Below are 19,726 nucleotides of genomic sequence, written 5' to 3'. Positions count from 1 at the left end.
TTCCACTCCTGGAATTGTTAAGATGGTGCAGCAGTGCCCAGATGTCACCCCCTCAGCATCTTTCATCCCCTACCCAGGCCAGGCAGGGGCAACCTCATTGCTGCCCTGTCAGGTAGCTGGGATAGCTCCTTTCTCCTCCTACCACTTGCAGCTGCTGCACCTGGCCAAAAAGACTGTTAAAAATAGTAAGAGCTGTTAAGAAAGACAACAGTACTCCATACCTCTGCAAACTATCGGGGCGGGGGGGGGGGGAGCTCTGATTATAGCACTATACCGATAGAACCAGACCTCGGATTCAGCAGGAGCTCACAGGAGCGCAGCTCTTAAACCTTTCTGAGGGTTCCGCCTCCTCCTCCCCACCTTGTCCATTGAATAGTAGGTGCAGATGCATAACGATCCCTGGATGAGCTCCACCACCTATTTTTCTACAGAGCTACCCCTGTATAGAACAATATTCAATTGCGGATAAAAGGAACAGAACAAGCCACCAGAGGACAGGGGGAGAAAATGGCCACAATATCGTAAGTGGTGTAATGTTTCTTGGTTTGTTAAAATCCTTGTTAGCTCTTGATCCTGAATGAAGAATTGCCTACATTCCACCAGAAGCAGTTTCTCTAACCTCTGCAATATTCTGATTGCGGAGGGGAGAACCCTGCATCCGGCAGTTCAGGAATTCTCCCAGGATCGACGTCTGGCAACCTTTTCACCAATTTTTTTCCCTACAGCATCAATAGAAAGGTTGTATTTAACCCAAGCTCTTGCTCATCTTATATTGTAAGAAAAGAGGATTCATTAGTATTTGTAACTCCTGTCCTAACCCATATAGCTGCTGATGCGCAGAATGCCAAATCCGGTTTGATCCCAAGGCATTTAATTGAATTCTCGATGGGGCTTTATACTGCTCTCATTATTATAGTGCCTCCCATTAGTGCATTAAACAACATTAACATCTGTCACATGTGGTTTGTTCTTCCTCTCCCCATTGAAGTGGAATCATGATTACTGGGTAAGTGCTCTTATGCACACACACACACACTAATTTATATGTACACAGGAGTACATGTAGCATGTTTTCCTGGCTCTGGTTGTGTTGATAAAAATGCAAAAGCATTTATTTAATCTGTGAAGACTTCCTGTTTATATACTTGTAATATTTGTATTCCACTTTCAAGAGCCAGTGCAGTATAGTGGCCAGAGTCTAAGACTAGGATCTGAGAGACCCAAGTTTGTATCCCCAATCTGCCATGGAAGCTTATATGAACATATGAAGCTGCCTTATACTGAATCAGACCCTTGATCCATCAAAGCCAGTATTGTCTACTCAGACTGGCAGTGGCTCTCCAGGGTCTCAAGCTGAGGTTTTTCACACCTATTTGCCTGGACCCTTTTTTGGAGATGCCAGGGATTGAACCTGGGACCTTCGGCTTTCCAAGCAGATGCTCTACCACTGAGCCACCGTCCCACACTCTCAGCCTAACCCACATCACAGGGTTGTTGTGAGGATAAATGGAGATGAAGAGAACACTTTGGGTCCCCACTGGACAGAAAGGCAGGGTATAAATGGAATCAATAAAATGTCATGGTTCCCAAAAACAACTGATTAAAAAAAAACAATGATGGAGCCTATGCAGATATATTTTCTGAATGCTTCATACATAATAAATTCTAGATTAATATATTCATACATACAAGAGGTTCAGCATCTTAGAAAACTCATTCAGCACTGACCAACAGTTGCTGTGGAAACCATAGCTTTTATGTCTTCACTGAGCATTTAAACCCCAAAACAAAATTCTATTTTGCCAAGAACAGTGAGCATGCCTTGATTAATCAGTGTAACTAACCAGTTAATGGGCTGATTGGAGATTAAAAATAACACTTGAATGAATCCCTGGTGGCTCTCCCCCAGTTGAGGGAGAAGAGCAAAACATTTTATTCACTGTGAGGATAAGATTTACTGGTGAAAGCAGCAAAGATCAAAAGGAACAGGGCTTCAATGTGGGGTGGGGGTAAGCATTTTGTAAGGCATGCCTTGGAAGGTGTTGATATTTTCTGTTAGCAGCTTTTAAAACAATTCTTGATTTAATCAAATACCTAAAATCTGGCTTTTCTATATAATTCTCCAAATAACACCATTACTGTGGACATTTGAGTTTCGAAGAATACCAATGCTAGTAAACTATTAATGTAATAAGGGTGCATAATATGAACAAGGACTTGGCCCAGAACTGTACTGACTTGGCTTTATTAGCTTCTTGATGTACCAAGGTGCTTTGTTGCATAATGAATATGTCATGATTACAGTTCACCCCCAACAGATCCAGGATAGCAGTATTTTGGCTGGCTCAAACCTTATGTGTAACTGATTCATGTCAAGACTCATAATCATTTCTACATTATTTTTCTCTTTATGTTGAGATTTACACTTGAAAGATTAATTCATATAGATATAGACAAAGATATAATTCATAGTATGGACACCCCCCAGTCACCCATAGAATTTCCTTGATGAGGTTTTACCCCATTTTTACTTGAGCAAGTGGGCTGTGACTCACAGAAGCTCATATTAACATAAATGCTAGTCTTTAAGCGGCCAAAGCGCCTCTTTTTGAAAATCAAATCACTGAGGGACGCACAGCTGTTTATCGTGTTTAGAAATTAAAAGGCGAAGGACACGTGTTTGATGCAGCCTTTAAACTCGAAGCCAGTTCTTCCCTGCCCTTCCACCATTTTTGTGAAGGTTTTTTTTCCTTCTTGCATTTGTTGCGTCTGTTTTTTTCCCCACCAGCAGGTGCCGTCCTGATACTATTCTCAACATGGTAGTGCGTGGATTGTGTTGTTCGTTGAATCCCCGAAGGGAGAGAGAAGTCATAGAGCTTCTGAGCCCGCTCCTTCACTACGTAATCAGCATTAGGAATTTGTTTCCCCTACCATTCAGTACCTTCCAAAAAAAAAAAAAAATCATTACACGTAGACAGATGGGCGCATCTAAAGGTTTTACTCTTCAGTGCGATTCCTCTCGCAAAGCTCTTTGTTGTTAGCACACACACCGCTACAGGCTTAATCACGAAACAAAGCAGCGATTCCTTCCCTCAGTTCAGCGGCACATACAGACAAAGGAAGGCTGTTTCGCTCTTTACTCCCCTTCCAGAACGTGCCTTCGCCTTCTGTGCCTCTTTGGCCCCGCGTTTGCGCATTTACACCTGATGCCCGAAGGAAGAGACTCGGGACATTGCCACGCAAATGGTGGGTTTCTCGACAGTTTCGGTCTTTGAAACAGGAACTTCCCCTCAATGCTATTTACCTCTGCCCCTTCAGAACGTGTTACATGAAGAGCCCCGCCGCTCCTCGGCTGCCTGCCTCGCTGGACACTCGGGCGTCACCAGGCTTGAGAATGACTCACAGGGCGGCACAGCCGAGGTTTCCCTTCATTCCTTGCAGCAGCGGCCTCGACAATGGCTGGGAAAAGCCCCTTGAGTCGGTCTCATCCCCCAGGGGGCTTGGTCCCGCCCAGCCACCTCGCAGGAGTAGCTCTCAACCAGCCTCCATGCTTTGCCCGATCACTTCTAGCCAGGTGTCCCTGAGCACGTGCCCCCTCCTGCGCGCCCCACCCGCTTGGCGGGTGACTGTGTCGGGACCGGGTTGGGCCGGGGCGAGGAGTCACGTGCGCGGTTGCCTGAACCTGCCCTCTCTGGCTGGGGCAAAGGCTTGGCTGGGCCCAGGCTTTGCGGTTCCTTGTATTGCCGTTCCCGTCCCCCTTCTTTTGTTACTCATTTGAAGGAGCAGCAAAGCGACCACCTGCGAGGAGCATGCGCCCAACGCAGGTAAACATTTCCCCCTCCCTTGCGGGAGCGTCACCTCTCCCCTTTGTCAGGCCTGGCACACCTGCGGAACCCCTTGGGTCCCAATTGCGATTTGTAGTGGGCTCTTTGTTTTGAGACCGGAGGGGGGCGGGTGTCTAATTTTCTGTCTGCTCTGTCTCTGCCTAAAAGTGACCTGCTTGGAGCTGCAGTAAAAAGTTCATCTTCGTATGTTTCACTTTACTTGGCTGTTAGAGTTAATACCCCACCTGGACTGAGGATTCAGAATGAGGGAAACTCATTTTTAAGTTTAGCAGGGAAATGTTACATGGTGTAGTTTTGGGTCCCCCCCCCCCCCCCACTTCTTATCAGGTTAACTCTTCCATGGGAATAAAGCTGTATCTGAGGAGGATGAGGGCCTTCTTAGGGTTTAAACCTGTCAGCCGTGTCTAGGCTTGGAATAAAATTGCTTTCTGGCTAGTTGTTTTCCAAGGAGGACAGGTATTCTGTCACAGGTTATTGGAATTTTTTGGTCTTCTCAGATGCACAGGCTTAAACAGACAGCATGTGAGATCTACTTTCTTAACTGTCATAAAAGAAGTTCTAAATCACTCAAATGTGTGTTCTAGTGTATGGTGTCAATGACTAATTTCTAAATGGGGAGATATTGAAGGTGGGGAAACATTTCTGACACCCTCCCCCCGCCCCCCAGTGAGAAAAGTCAGTTTGTGATTGCTTGCTATTCAGAGAATAACACTCTGCACATGCTTCTGTTATTTGAGATGCCTCAGTATTAAATTCTAATAGGTTAAAAAGAGTGATATTTTGTAAGCAAAACCACTTATAGCCAAGTTGAAATATATACATTTTATTTATTTGCATCTTTTATGTCCCACTCTTCTCCCAAATAGAGAACCAAAATGGTTCACAACATTACATCTTCTCCATTTTATGCTGACAGCAATCCTGTGAGATAGGATAGACTATGAGTGTGTGACTGCTCCAAGGTCACCCAGCATATTTCCATGGTAGTGGGGATTGGTGCTGCTATAATTGTGCTTCCCATGCAGATCACTGTTAGGGATTGACTTAGGGTGTTTTCACACAGGGCTTACCCCGGAGCAACGTCCCTCTTCACCGCGCAGCGTCTGCGCGGATTTCGCACCAACTGCTCCGCAGAACCAGGAAGAGCCACAAAGTGCCGCGGCTTTTGTGTCGCAAATGTAAACCGCCAAAAACCAGTTTACATTTGCGACGCAAAAGACGCGGCTCTGCGGAGCAGTTGGTGCGAAATCCGCGCAGACGCTGCGCGGTGAAGAGGGACGTCGCTCCGGGGTAAGCCCTGTGCGAAAATGCCCTTAGTTTCCCACTCTTTTTTGGCCCTATTGAGTACAAACATGATACATACTAATTTCTCAGTCTGGAAGACCCCTTTGTTTGGGTTCATGCCCAGATTCCTGCCATCATGAAGGTGATTCACCAGTGATAAATGATTGCAGACATATTCAAATTTTCCCTTACAGATTCTCAGATAATCTCTTCAAGCCAGATTTAGAGCTGTAATATCAATGTGCTTTTGTTTAAATATTACTTAAAGTATAAGTTTAGAATTGCCTGCTCCCCACCTCCTTGCAAGTTCCTGTGCCTTTTAGCAGTTACATGATAGAAATGTTTTAGCAGTTCATTTTTTACATGACAGGGATGAGAGGTACTGAACCTGTTGAAATTTTGTTTGTTCAAAGTTTGATGCATCAGGTAGTGAGGTTCAGCTCACGAAAAGTCATGTTGGATCAGTTTTTTAAAGTGGTTAAAGTGTTACTGCACTTCTGTTTAATTTTGTTTTTTTTAAAAAAAAAAACCAGGTACCCAGCTAGAAAAAAAGTTGGCATCAGACCTTTTAGTTGAATGGACTTTCTAAACATTTGGATGGTGGCATAGTTAGTTCCTCTTGTTCCCTATTCCTATCGCATAGGGAAGGAGAGAATGTTAGGAATAGTCCTTCAGTCCATGCTTTTGTAATTAAATAGTATTTCTTTCATTTTTTTAAACAGGAGACTCTTTAGTGAAATTCCAGGAAATGGATCAGGGCTACTTGAATCATCTGCCATGAACTACTTTAATGGGGTTATTTTATTGAGGAGATCCCCCAATAAGCTTGGAGAAACTGGCAGCTACTTTTTTTGAACTTGGAACTTGCTATGGAACAAAGTGCCAGTCAGGAAGGAGCCCCGCCAGAGAATCATGAAGACAGCAAAGGCAGCGCAAGACCCTTATCTAGTGGAGCTGTCTCTGTCAAGGAAGAAATAAAGAAACATGCTGTTACAGATGACTACAAAATCTCTAAGCAGGTGCTGGGCTTAGGCATCAATGGCAAAGTATTGGAATGCTTTCACAAGGAGAAAGGACAGAAATGTGCTTTAAAGGTATGGTTCCTTTCTCCTTTTTTGATTTTTGAGGTCAGAGGCAACAACTGTCTTCTCTGTTGAAGGCTGAATGTTGCTGAAAGGTTTGAGCTAGAAATTCTGAATTACAAGGAGAGGAGTTTTGTTCCAAACTTGTAAGATTTCTTCAAACACTCCCTGAATTACTATTTTAAGTTTCTAATGGTGAAAACTGTTTTGTTCCTTTTGCATGGGCTAAAATATGCTTTATTTCATTGCCTTCTTTCCAGGGCTGGTGCCAGGCTTACTGGCACCCTAGGCAAGCTTACCACTATCACCGGCCTCCCCCAATGCTGACAAGAAGGGAGAAAGGGGGGGGGGAGGTGTTCCTCTTGGGAAATCAGCTGCAAGGTTGCCCACTGCGCTTCTTCTGCCCACTAGCATGTGCCTTCCTGCGTTGGCCAGACAAGACAGCCCTCCTCCAACTTTTCCCCTCCACCTCCTGGAGCTCGAGAAGGGGGTGCTTCTTGATGATCCCCTTCCTGCCCATTGAAAAGAGCTCAATTGAAATATTTGGGAACTCTTGCCCACCCTCCCACCCCGATTTAATGAGAAGTCCTGGAGAAATCACTCAAAGGGGGAGGAAAAATGCACCCCACCCCGGAGCTGCCTTCTTGCCTTTGCCAGAGCAGAGGATGCAGGCCAGCGAGATCAGAACACGGGTCCCAGGCCTTCAGTCTCAACGTTGAGCAAATGTGGTGCTTTGGACTTTCTCCTCCTTCCAGCTCCTTTCTCCACCTTCCACCAGGGGAGATGATGTGTCAGAGGAGGCTACTGCTGCAACCTTGAGCCTGTCCCTTGACTACCCTGCTGGCTTCTGAACCAAGTGCTGAACAGAGGCCCGAGCAGAGACAGTGAGCAAACCAGGGCCAGGGGAGGGGCAAGGCAGAGAGCTGCCTCTGCTCGCATCCCTGCCAGGTGGGATTGCAGGCTGGCCACTGTGCTGTCATCCCACCAGGCAAGCTGGGGTTTCCCTGGGCAGAAGAAGGCAAGCAGCAGGTTCAGCTGGGCCAGCAGCCAGTGCCTCTTGGGCCAACCGCTTTGCCAGGGAGGGCCTGCAGAGTGAGGCGCAGCAGTGCCATGCCTGCAGGCACTTGTTACAGGGCACAGCCATTTCTCCGTCAGCGTGGAACCACTTCCATACATGAAATGGGGAGGGGGAGGAGAAGCACTACCCCGAGCAGGTTCGGTGGTGGCAGGTACTGGGAAGAGGTGGCCTGGAGAAGGAGGGGATCAGCTGCTAGAATTCTAGAACTTAAAGGGATCAGTTACTGCCATGTGCATGCACCCATTCCAGCAACACTGCCAAATCACTGCCCACATCATCAGTGGGACAGATTGTGATGAGTATCTCCTTTGCTGTCTCTGGCTCTGCCGCTGCCCTGCGCTGCCCCACTGGGAACTGGAGTGTGATGCAGGCCTGCAGTAGCCACCCCTGCCACTAGATGGTGCTTTAGGTGGCCACCTACCTCGCCAACTCGGTAGCACTGGCGCTGCTCCCCCCCTCCCAGTTGGTCAGGTAGTGATTTGAACACTGACGCTACATGGTAGTGAGTTAGGGAATCATTGCCTGGGTTTGGCAATTCAAGGTCTGAGCTGGAAATTGACAAGATATATCTTTGTAATCACCTTATTGTGGATTAACAGCAAGGCTAATAGTGTGCAGACTGAAGGATCCCTGCCTGACAGCACGCTGGTAAAACTGAGTTAATAGACATTTTAATGGTGCAGAGTAACAAGCACTACACACACACACATATTTCATACATCATTAGCATTGTGGTAGTTAACATGCAAGTGATTTCTTCTGGGAATGGCATAAATGTGTGGAGCCCATGTTAATTGTCTGAGGGGACTGGTAATTGATTATATTCTGAACCTCCTGCTTTTCTCTTGAGCAGGTTAGGAAAGTTTGTCGAAGTTGGTTTTTTAAAACTTTGTAAACATTTTGAATGCATGATATTTAGGATCATTATGATCATGTTAATTATACAGAGAACAAACATCCTTTAATATGGTATGTTTATAGTTGTGAATTAACACAGATGGTGAAACAGGGCCATGACTAACAGGCTAGGCCAGATCCTTCCAAGGATGGAGAGAACCAAATCAGAGGATGTTGAGCACTACAGCAAAATCTAGCTTAATAGCAACACACATCCAGAGAGAAATATGAATATGGTGTGTGTGTATAGAGAGGGTGGGGTTTGGGGAGGGGAGGGGCCTCAGCATGGTAGAATGCCGGAGTCCACCCTTCAAAGCAGCCATTTTCTCCAGGGGAACTGATCTCTGCTAGCTGAAGATCAGTTGTAAAAGTGGGAGATCTCCAGACTGTACCTGGAGGCTGGCAACCCTAAGTTCAATAATCTTCAAAAAAATTATCAGCAAATTGAATTAAGGGAAAATCCTTCAGATTCGCAGAGATGACAGAAATAAAATTAAAACTGACCTTGATGGGTTGGAATGCTGGGCTGAAACTAGTGGAATTGAGCAGAGACAAATCTAAAGTTTTGCATCGAGACAAAAATAATCAAATGCAACAGTGTAGGGTATTCAACAGAAGTGTATTCAAAAAGGATTTGGGGATGGTAGTTGTTCGCAACTTGAACATAAGTTAGCAGTTTAATGCAGCTAAAAAGATGTGATTTTAACCTGTTAATAATCAGTTCGTTTATTGTAATTAGCCATTGGCTGTTACAAGTTTACAAAAACCTGAATTAATAAAAGACATAGCCTCCATGTCACAAGCAATGTTTCCTCTAAACTGTGGAGACTTGTGAGCAAAAATTCTACTTTGTGAGCTACTGGCATTAAAGTTGAGAGCTGCTGCAAAAATTATTGTGCTCTCGGGCCATCTTTCCTGAGCTAAGACAAAAAACTGTGAGCTAGAGGGAACTCAGCTTTGAGGGAACACTGGTCACAAGCACTTACAATTCTGTTCTGTTCCACGCTAGTCAGACCTCATCTGCAGTACTGTGTGCAGACAATTTGGAAAAGGTTCAGAGAGTAGCAGGAAAGATATCCAGGGATCTAGAAATTAAACATTGGAAAAAAGTTGCAGGAACTAGGTATATTTAGTATGGGGAAGAGAAGAATATATGGGGACACAACCATTTTTTTAAGCTTTGTGCAGTTCCAGAGGACAGGACCTTGATTTAAGCTACAGGAGGCTAGGGTTCAGTTGAACATTAGGAGGAACTTAAAAAAATAAGATTATTTCAAGTTCAATTGTAGAATTAGTTGCCTTGAGGGGAGGCAGTCTCTTTCTGTGGGTCTTCAGAAGCTAGATAGCCATTGACAGGGATTCTCCAGCTTTGGATTTCCTGCATTGGACAGAGGGCTTTAATAGAAAGCCTGCAAGACCCCTTCCAGTTTGATTGCACAGATGGACCTCTGCACCCTACCTACCTACCTATCTACCAAAAACTGTCGAGAGAGGAGGTCTTTAGGGAATAAGAAACTAGTCCAGCCTAGGGATTCGTTGAGGCAGTATTTCTTTCTACCCTATGTGATTTGAACTAGCTAGCTAAAATTCTGCCAGAATCTTTTGCCTTTCCAGTAATGTAGTTTTTAAGCAGTTAACAGTGCCAACTTAAGAACACATTCCTGTGAGTAAGCACTACTGAATAAAATAGGGTTTATTTTATTTATTTAATTGGATTTCGAGTCCATCCTCCATCTGCCCAGCAGGGCTCAGGGCGGATTACAACAATAATTATAGTCCTGGTGACCTGGATAGCCCAGGCCAGCGCAATCTCATCAGATCTCAGAAGCTAAGCAGAGGGTTGACTCTGACATATTTGGATGGGAGACTTCCTTGGAATACCAGATGTTGGAAGGGCAGGGGCAAGCTTTATTCATCCATCTCTATGAATATCCTCCATGCCCCCAGTAGGGGCCAGTCACCAGAGGTCACCATGACTTCCACATGTATACACACACACACAAACATGCACATAAAAATTAAAAAAAAACTAAAAAAAAAGAATAATTATATTGCAGTAATTAAAACATAGTATGGATAGAGTGGTGCAGAGTGGTAAAGCTGCAGTACTGCAGTCAAACTCTCTACTCATGACCTGAGTTGAATCCCAGTGGAAGCTGTGTTCAGGTAGCTGGCTCCAGGTTGACTCAGCCTTCCATCCTTCCGAGGTCGGTAAAATGAGTACCTAGTTTGCTGGGGGGAAAGTGTAGATGACTGGGGTAGGCCATGGCAAACCACCCCGTAAAAAGTCTGCCGTGAAACTGTTGCGATGCAATGTCACCCCAGGGTCAGAAACGACTGGTGCTTGCACAGAGAACTACCTTTACCTTTTTTTTAATGGATATTAAAAACCTACACAAACCAGATGGTGATAAAATATAATGTATAGACTCTGAGAAGACTATGAGCTTTTTCACACAGCCTAAGTATTCCGGTATAGCAGCTGGCCAGTTACTGAACAGTAACGGGTTTCTGCTGGCATTTCAGACAGACCCGATTCAGTAACTGGCTGCTACCGAAATACTCTCACCTTTTCACACACTCCCGCAGCTGTCCCGGTAGTGAGGCGTGCCTGAGTGGTCACAAACAAAGAGCAGCTTCTTCCACTTTTCAACCCCTCCTTCCGGGTTGAAATCGCTATGGGGTGCTGTGTGAAATGTCCAGTATCTAACCCGGGAGCAGTTTTCGCGCCGTTTTTCGCCCGCCGGCGCGCGCGATCTCCGGCTTTTTTTTTTTTTTGAACGTCAGTTTAGATTGATATAGCGATATATCGCTATATCGACCTGTCAAAACAGCACCACCATAGGGATGGCTAGGCTCCATTGCAATCCCTATGGTGGTGCTGTTTTGACAGGTCGATATAGCGATATATCGCTATATCGATCTAAACTGACGTTCCAAAAAAAAAAAAAGCTGGAGATCGCGCGCGCCGGCGGGCGAAAAACGGCGCGAAACCGGCTGGCGCTGGTGGAAGCGAGATAAGAGCGGAACAGTGTGAAATGGCTCGCTTCAATCACGCTTCAATCACGGAACCCAACCGGGGGAAAAAACATGTGTATGAAAACTCCCATCGCTGTCTCGGATTACTGCAAGCGGCACAATACCGACTCCCTTCCGGTTTCCACCGGTAAGTGTGAAAAGGCCCTATCTTTATGAGTAGTCCAGTTAAACCAAATCCTGAGCAAGTGGGCCAGCCACCACAACAATATAAAGTATACGATGCTAGGCAGAGCAGGTGAGGCCAATGTCACTGGACACCCACCACATCAACCATAAGCCTGGTGGAACATCTCCATTTCACAGGCCCTGCAGAACTATAACAAGTCCTGCAGGGCCCTAATCTCACTTGGGAGAGTGTTCCACCAGGCTGGAGCCATCAATACTAAACAGATGTCCTTCGGGCCAGGGACCAGCAGCAGATGTTGGTCTGAGGAGCGTAAAGCTGGAAGTATGTTCTGAATAGTTCTGAGCAGACTTGCTTAGGAGTCTTGTTGGGTCCTGGTCAATATTTGGTCTCCCAACACCTCTTTTCAATTGAAATTGACATACTGCCATCTATCGATATCTGACTGTTCTGGAACCTCTTTCCCCACAGCACTTATCATACTTGATCTAGTGTGGGAATCTGATATATACAAACACTTAAAGTCTTTTTCTTGGATTTGGGCTTGTAGTGTGCTGTAAATGTTGTAGATATAAGCTATTTTGCAATCATGTTGATGCAGCTCTGTTCTTCATTAAATAGGGTTATCTGGTTATGTTGTAGGCTAAACTTGCCAAGTGACATTAGAGTGCCACAGGGCTTTTCTAGAGCTATTATCTTAATTTTTTTACAGGTACCTTCTTTCTCATTGTTCAGAAAAACACTGTTGCAGTTTGGTATGCTACCATAGTCGTCTTCATGACATATTAGTTTTTTGGCAAGAAAAGAATTATTTTTATGGAGATGCACTCAAGTAGTATCAGTTGCCACCTGTAATTGGTAAAGTCTGGAAACAGGTTTATCTCGTCATTTACTGAAAAGTAGGCCAGAGAACTGGATCTTCCATGTACTTCATAATCCTTGGGAAATTTCCTTTAAGGAGGGTACATTGCATTTGACTGATGATGTGCATCTTAGTAATTGAAATATGTGATTTAACATGCATATATATGTTTTAATGTCAATTTAACTTGAACTGTGTTGGGAGTGTTTTATATATACGGTATATTGCAAGTCCTATTACTGGGATCATATTAACCAGAAATATTTTAAACATTAGGTACTAGGATTCAAAAAAGGGTAGAAGAATGTGGTTTAATGTGTTTACTAGGAGATGAATTTTAAAATTATGTTTTTTGTTGAACAAAGACACAAGTTGTGTTTTGTAGCATTATTTCAAAAGATCTTATTGATCATCTTCAAAATTTCACATAATTAACCTGAAATTTTAAAGACAACTGGTGACTTCTGGGAAGGTGAGGGTAGCAGTTCTATCATGAGGAAACTATTCCACAACTTCTGTGTCCCCTGTTCACTAGAATACTTGAACACTTGACTGCTTCCAGTGTCACAAGTGAGTAAAGGAGCAGTATGGGCTATTTCCATGCATTCCAATTTTCTGGTTCATTCATACTTCTGTCCCCATCTTGTAATTTCTACCAGGTTCAGTACAGATACAAAGCAAAAATAATAATTCAAGATGGGTGGCTGTGTTGAGTACATAGAAGCAAAATAAAACAGGATTCTAGTAGCACCTGAACAACCAACAAAGCTTCATTCTTGCATATGCGTTCCTGAGTCATAACTTGCTTAATCAGATGCAATGGAGTGTATAAGCACTAGGTTCTTGCTTTTATAGTCACAACAGAAGGGGTGTGTGTTTTGAATAGAATAATAAAAAGAGTAATCAGTTCAGTTAGAGTGGGTGGGGGTCAGTGTTCCCTCTGAACTGTGGAGTCTTGTGAGCAAAAATTCTACTTCATGAGCTACTGGCATTAAAGTTGTGAGCTACTGCATAAATTAGTTTCCTCTGGGACCATTTTTCCTGAGCTAAGACAAAAATGTGTAAGTTGGAGGCTAAAAAAACTATGAGCTAGCTCACACTAACTCAGGTTAGATGGAACACTGGTGGGGGCCTTCGCTATTGATTTTAGATAGGTAAAGTAGGTTTTTAACATAAATCGGCCAGCTTGCCCACTAGGCAAATATCTAAAGCATCAGGAGAGGGGGGGTGCTGAATTGGGCTCCCCCCCCCAGTGCCCAAGGCAAATGCTTAATTTGCTCCCTGCCACCGCCTGCCCCCTCCCTTCCTTTCCATAGCGCAGAACTGCACTCCGCCCCCCCCCCCCCCACGTGCTCAGAGGAGTGCTGCTAGGATAAGCCCTACCTGCTTCGACACAGCCCGGGCATCTGAGCGTTCTCTTAAGAGAGTGTTGGAAGAGGCTTCGCTCCCCCTCCCTTCCAGTAGAAGTTATAGAAGGTTATGCAAGATACTAGTACCTATAGTGAATTAGATAGGGTTGCCAGGTCTGTGTTGAAAAATACCTGGAGACTTTGGAGGTGAAGCCAGGAGAGGGCACAATTTGGGGAGGAGAGGGACCTCAGTATGGTACAGAAAAAGCCCAGGAACTCAATTGCATATTAGGCCACACACCCCTGTCACCAAAACTGTGTTCCTGTGCATTCCTGCTCAATAAAAGGCCCTGATACAATGTCATAGAGTCCTCCCTTTCCAGGGAAGCCAATTTCTGCCAGCTGGAGATCAGTTGTAAAAGCGAGAGATCTCCAGGCCTTACCTGGAGGTTGGCAACCCTAGAGTGAGGAGCAGGTCTCTTGTTAATAAATTTTACTTTAACAATTCCATGTTGGTTTCTTCCATTGAAGTTTCCTTGTCTGACAACGGTAACTTTTACACTAGCAATGGAATGCCATGGAAGATTAAAATTTTCCTCTGCTGTTTTCTGAATATTGTGATTTTTAACATCAGATTTGTGTCTGTCTATTCTTTTATGTAGGGACTGACCTGTTTGTCTAATGTGGTTGCATGATGGCATGGTATTTCATTGGAGAATGAGCAAATGAATGAGCCAGTATGACATTGCTGATATTATTAGGTCCTCTGATTATGTTTGCTAAAGTATGTATTCAAAGTCAAAGTTGTTGCAGAATCTGTTAACTGAATTTTGTGCCTTTGTGTGGTAGATTATTATTGCAGGTGCTAAACTGTTATAAGTTAGGGGACTGTCTGTAAGGAAGGAAAGGCCTACCACCCAGCACCTGTGTAAGAGAAATATTATTGTCCAGTATAGGCTGCAGATTGTAACTGATGCATTGGGCTGGTTTGAGCTGTGAATTCTGTTATTTTCTTTGGGCTTGTCTTGCAGTAAGCTATTTCTGTGCAGTGTTCTGGCTTTCTTGATCTGCTTCTTTACCTCATTGGGTGGGCAGTGTAATCCTGAGAATGCCTGCTGGAAATCCTTCAGGTGGGAATCTGTGTCAGAGAGGTGGGAACAATGGACTATAGAAAATTAATTATACGTCCATCATGAATTTGTACACTGGTATTTAAAAAATGTGCCTATTCGGAGGACATATCTATGGTCAGGTTGACAATGAAGTGAACATTGTTGAAGTTCTGGAGGCATCTCTCTAGAGTTTCCTTCAGATGTGCCCAGATATTGAAAATGTTATAGTACAGGAGATGTATTAATGGGTAGGAGCTGAGGAAGTATTCCAAATCAGCTGTGAAAATGTTTACATATTTTGGTGCCATTTGGATACCCATGGCTATATAATTAGGACAAAGGTACAAGCTGTTGCCAATCTGAAATACTTGTGGGTGAAGATGAAGTGGTAAGGTTGGTAACAATGTCTGATGTGGTATTGTTAGGAATAATGTTCCTAGATGCTTGTAGTTCATCTTTGTTGGATATATTGGTATGCAGAGACTTAGCATCCCTAATGACCAAAATGATATTTACTGAGAGATTAATTAATTAACATTTCCTCAGGAAGTCAGTAGTGTCACACAGGTAACTTGGATGCCGATGACATAGGACATGAGGATGGAGTCCATGCAGTCTAACGCCTCTACAGTGATTTTGCCAATACCCATGTCTGAGATGATGGGTTGTCCTGTGTTGCCAGGTTTGCATGTTTTGGATAGTAGATAAAAGTGTATGGCTTACGTTCCTGGGGTGTGTTCTAGTAGATTTGTTTCTATATACAGTATGTCACAGAAGTGAGTACACCCCCTCACATGTTGTAAATATTTAAGCATATCTTTTCATGTGACAACACTGATGAAATGACACTTGGCTACAATGTAAAGTAATGAGTCTACAGCTTGTATAACAGTGTAAATGTGCTGTCCCCTCAAAATTACGCAACACACAGCCATTAATGTCTAAACTGCTGGCAACAAAAGTGAGTACACCCCTAAGTGATAATGTCCAAATGAGGCCCAAAGTGTCAATATTTCGTGTGGCCACCATTATTTTCCAACACTGCCTTAACCCTCTTGGGCATAGAGTTCATCAGAGCTTCACAGGTTGCCACTGGAGTCCTCTTCCACTCCTCCATGACGATGTCACATTGCTGTTGAATGTTAGAAACCTTGCACACCTCCACCTTCCGTTTCAGGATGCCCCACAGATGCTCAATAGGGTTTAGGTCTGGAGACATGCTTGGCCAGTCCATCACCTTTACCCTCAGCGTCTTTAGCAAGGCAGTGGTCGTTTTGGAGGTGTGTTTAGGGTCGTTATCATGTTGGAATACTGCCCTGCGGCCCAGTCTCTGAAGGGAGGGGATCATGCTCTGCTTCAGTATGTCACAGTAGATATTGGCATTTATGGTTCCCTCAATGAACTGTAGTTCCCCAGTGCCGGCAGCACTCATGCAGCCCCAGACCATGACATTGCTACAGAGGTTGAAAGGGGGGGGGGGGTCAGCCTGTCAGTGCTCAGACCACACGCCGCATGCTGCATCAAATTGGTCTGCAGGGCTATTGTCCCAGAAGGAAGCCTCTTCTAAAGATGATGCACAAGAAAGCCCGCAAACGGTTTGCTGCAGACAAGCAGATTAAGGACATGGATTTCTGGAACCATGTCCTGTGGTCCAGTGAGACCAAGATAAACTTATTTGGTTCAGATGGTGTCAAGCATGTGTGGCGGCAACCAGGCGAGGAGTACAAAGACAAGTGTGTCTTGCCTACAGTCAAGCATGGTGGTGGGAATGTCATGGTGCATTCCATGCACTCGACAAATAATTGGCCCATTACGGCTCACTCAGCATCTCTGACTTCCCATTGGCTGACTCCTCTGTCCCCACCTACTGCTGGCCTGGGAATGTTGAACAAAACACCAAATAGGGCTGTCACGACTGACACAGGACATGTGAAAGGCAAGAGATCAAGTGACTGATCACCAGAAACCATTTTTGTGTCATGAGGAGTGTCCTGCCCTAATTAAATCCACATATATAATACAATTATGTGGTAGATTGGAGGACCATTTCTCCTGTCTGTATCTGAAACTTCTGCCACACCTCTGAACCGTGCGCCAATGGACAAACATAATCTCTTCAACCAACTAATTCACAGACCATTGCCAAACAGCTGCCATCTCCTCAGCCTACCAACCATCCATTGTCATCTACTCAACTGCCACATGAGCACTTCTCAAATAGGGGACTTGGCAACCCTAGTAGAGATGAATGTGCTTGCACACAGATACCTTAGTTTATTGACATTGCATGAAGTATCACAAGTGTACATGGTTGTAATATATTTCAACCAAATTCTCCCCCCCATTCGCCATTGTACATTAATTTTATTGTGAATTATTTTAATTTTTTTAATTCTTGGATAATATTAATTTTTCACATGGAAGTACAGGTAAGTGGATAAGTGATGATCAGTTACTTTATGTTACAATTTCCCAAGCCTGATTATGTATACTATTTTTTGTTCCCAGTCAACTACAGCTTCTTATGCAGTCATCCATTTTCCTGACTAATTCTTGCAGACCCATTGCTGTAACTAGATTGGCAGCATCTTTTTGATCCCACAAGTGATGGTAAAAATGCTCTTTAGTGAATCTAAATTCCATGATGACTTATAAAGCCAACCCTTATTTTAATTTCTTTCCAACTTTATTAAACTACAGCATCTGAAATTAATGTTCATGTTTCTTTATTTCTTTTGGATTGGATCATACAGACCACCAGTTCCTTGTACTCATTAAAATATATCTTGTCCGCTTTCATCTTCCTATAGCAGCTGTTATGTGTGAGAACCCATATTGTTACCAATAGTGTTCCTGCCTGGCTAATTGGAGTGTGAAGGGCTGAGCTTGGGGACTTAGGAACAATGGGCAGTAGGATCCAAATCCAAACTGCCTGATCCAATCAGAGGCCCCTGGCTGGTTTGAATGACCCAATAACATGCTAGCGTGGGACCCCAGTGTTGTATATAGTTGGCCCATTGGGCCCTGTTCCTCAGTCTTGTTAGTTCAGCCACCTATCACGCTGTACTCAATAAAGAGTTTGTTATCACTACAACTGTGTCTCAGCGATGCATAGAACCCACTATATTAGAAAGTCATTGCTTGGGTTTGGGAACCTCCGTGGCCAAACACAGAGGAATCAAGTCAAATTGCTATTTACTTGGGATATTAAATTAGAACATGATTTTAAATTGTCCTTGGATAGAGTCCCCATGTTTTGTACAGCTGCTAGAGTCTGTTGTAGCTCTGTATTAATTTAATTATTTGCTATTTTTAATATGAACCTTGTTTATAATATGGAAATTTCTGTTACTGTATGTATTTTTATGTTGGTCTTTGACCATAATAAATAATTCAATTGATACATTCCCCCTCTTTTACTAGCAGGATTCTCTCTGGATCAGGAGGCTTCGGTAGCAGAAAAGAGAAGGAGGGAATGTTTTTTCTAATTCCCCCTTCTCACTGCATTCCATCATGTCTGATAGTTTCTTACCCATCCTCCTCTGTCATTACCTTTTTGGAGGATCACAGAATGCTGCTGTGGAAAGATTCATAAGATCCAATCTTTTATTATATTATTTATTTATTATTTTTTATTTTATCATATGTATATCCCGCCCTTCCCAAATGGGCTCAGAGCAGCTAACAATAGTTAAAACAATATAAATATTAAAACAGATATACAATAAAAGTCATTTCATACAATTTACAATCCATAAAAATCCAAGATAGGTACTGATATTGCTAGATGTTATTTAGTGCTCTCAGTTAAAGTTGTCGATGCTGTGGAATGGTGGTCGCCCCCCCCCCCTTAGATATTGAAAGTTAGCTTAAACAGTTCAGTCTTGTGGGGCCCTGATGTTTTCAGGGAGGGCATTCCACAAGGCGGGGACTGCTACCAAAAATGCTCTAGTGATAGACAGCCAAACTTCTTTTGGCCGAGATCATAAGGAGATTTTGGGACCCTGAACACAGTACTCTTTGGGGCTCATATGGGGAAAGGCGGTCCTGGAGGTAGACAGGTCCCAGGCCATGTAGGGCTTTAAAGGTGATGACCAGCACCTTGAAGTGAATCCAGAACACTACTGGCAACCAGTGCAGTCAATTATGCTTAGTCAACTAGTCTTTCCAGTCCTAGGTATTTATATGTTTGTTCTTGATACTGTCTCCAGAAACAGCATTATTTTAGATTCCTTATTTAAAACAACCAGCGCCTCTAATCTCACACGCTGCTTTCAACAACAGTGGAGAAGAAAAAGCTGATAGTAAATGCAAATGTTTAGGAAGTAGTAGGGTTGCCAGGTTTTCCCTGGCGATCAGTGGGGTTACTAGATCCTGGCTGGGAAACTCCTTGAGATTTGGGGACAGAGCCTGAGAGGATGGGGACCTCAGTGGAGAACAATGTCACAGAGTCTACCCTCCAAAGCATTTCTCCAGGGGAACTGATCTCTGAGCTGCAAATCCAGGGAATCCCTAGGTCCCACCTGGAGTGTGGCATCTCCAGGAAAGAAGATTCAAAATATTTTATTTATTATTTATGTATTCATTAAGTAGGATTTTTTTTCAAACAAAACTGAAGGTTTATTGCAGTTTTAATGATCAATTACAAATCATAGGTAATGAGCAATAACTTATTCTACTTATTTTACATCATTATCATTAAACTTCAAATGTAGGTGGTGAAATAATAATATAAAAAATTAGTAATTTTTCACTTGTAAAACACAGAAATCGCAAACAGTCATTTTAAAAGTAAATAAGATTTTTAAGGATATAAGCTACACGTTATATATAACCAGATATACTGCATTTACTCTCAGCTTTCTTTTACCAGTTGGTTAATTTCTGTTGGTTATAGTGCTGATTCACAGCAGGCTTCCAGCATTACTAAACCTTTCTCATCACAGCTTTTCTGGACATAGCAGTTAGCTTCTCTTTGCCAGCAAACTGTCTTTCACTGTGGGAACAAACATAGATGTGGACAGATTACTCAATGGAAGGAATTTTTTTTACTG

General features: G+C 43.5%; 1 protein-coding gene and 1 long non-coding RNA gene across 2 annotated transcripts in view; one reads left to right on the top strand and one right to left on the bottom strand.

Moving 5' to 3' along the window:
- Positions 1-2,388: 2,388 nt before the first annotated feature.
- On the bottom strand, positions 2,389-3,572 carry LOC132572672 (uncharacterized). Its single transcript, XR_009555453.1, has 2 exons — positions 3,305-3,572; positions 2,389-2,941 (listed from the first exon to the last, which is right to left on the bottom strand). It is a non-coding gene; the product is annotated as an uncharacterized LOC132572672 (long non-coding RNA).
- Positions 2,773-19,726, top strand: part of MAPKAPK3 (MAPK activated protein kinase 3) — a 138,839-nt gene continuing 121,885 nt past the window's right edge. The window contains exons 1-2 of the mRNA XM_060239997.1: positions 2,773-3,824; positions 5,852-6,223. Of these exons, the coding sequence (XP_060095980.1) occupies positions 5,999-6,223 (225 nt within the window). The 5' untranslated portion in view covers positions 2,773-3,824; positions 5,852-5,998. The remainder of the gene's footprint in view (positions 3,825-5,851; positions 6,224-19,726) is intronic.

The sequence above is a fragment of the Heteronotia binoei genome, chromosome 5 (assembly GCF_032191835.1).
Source record: "Heteronotia binoei isolate CCM8104 ecotype False Entrance Well chromosome 5, APGP_CSIRO_Hbin_v1, whole genome shotgun sequence".
NCBI classification, from domain to species: Eukaryota; Metazoa; Chordata; class Lepidosauria; order Squamata; family Gekkonidae; genus Heteronotia; species Heteronotia binoei.
Note: the sequence above shows the minus strand (reverse complement) of the source record. Positions and strands in the feature narration are given on the sequence as shown.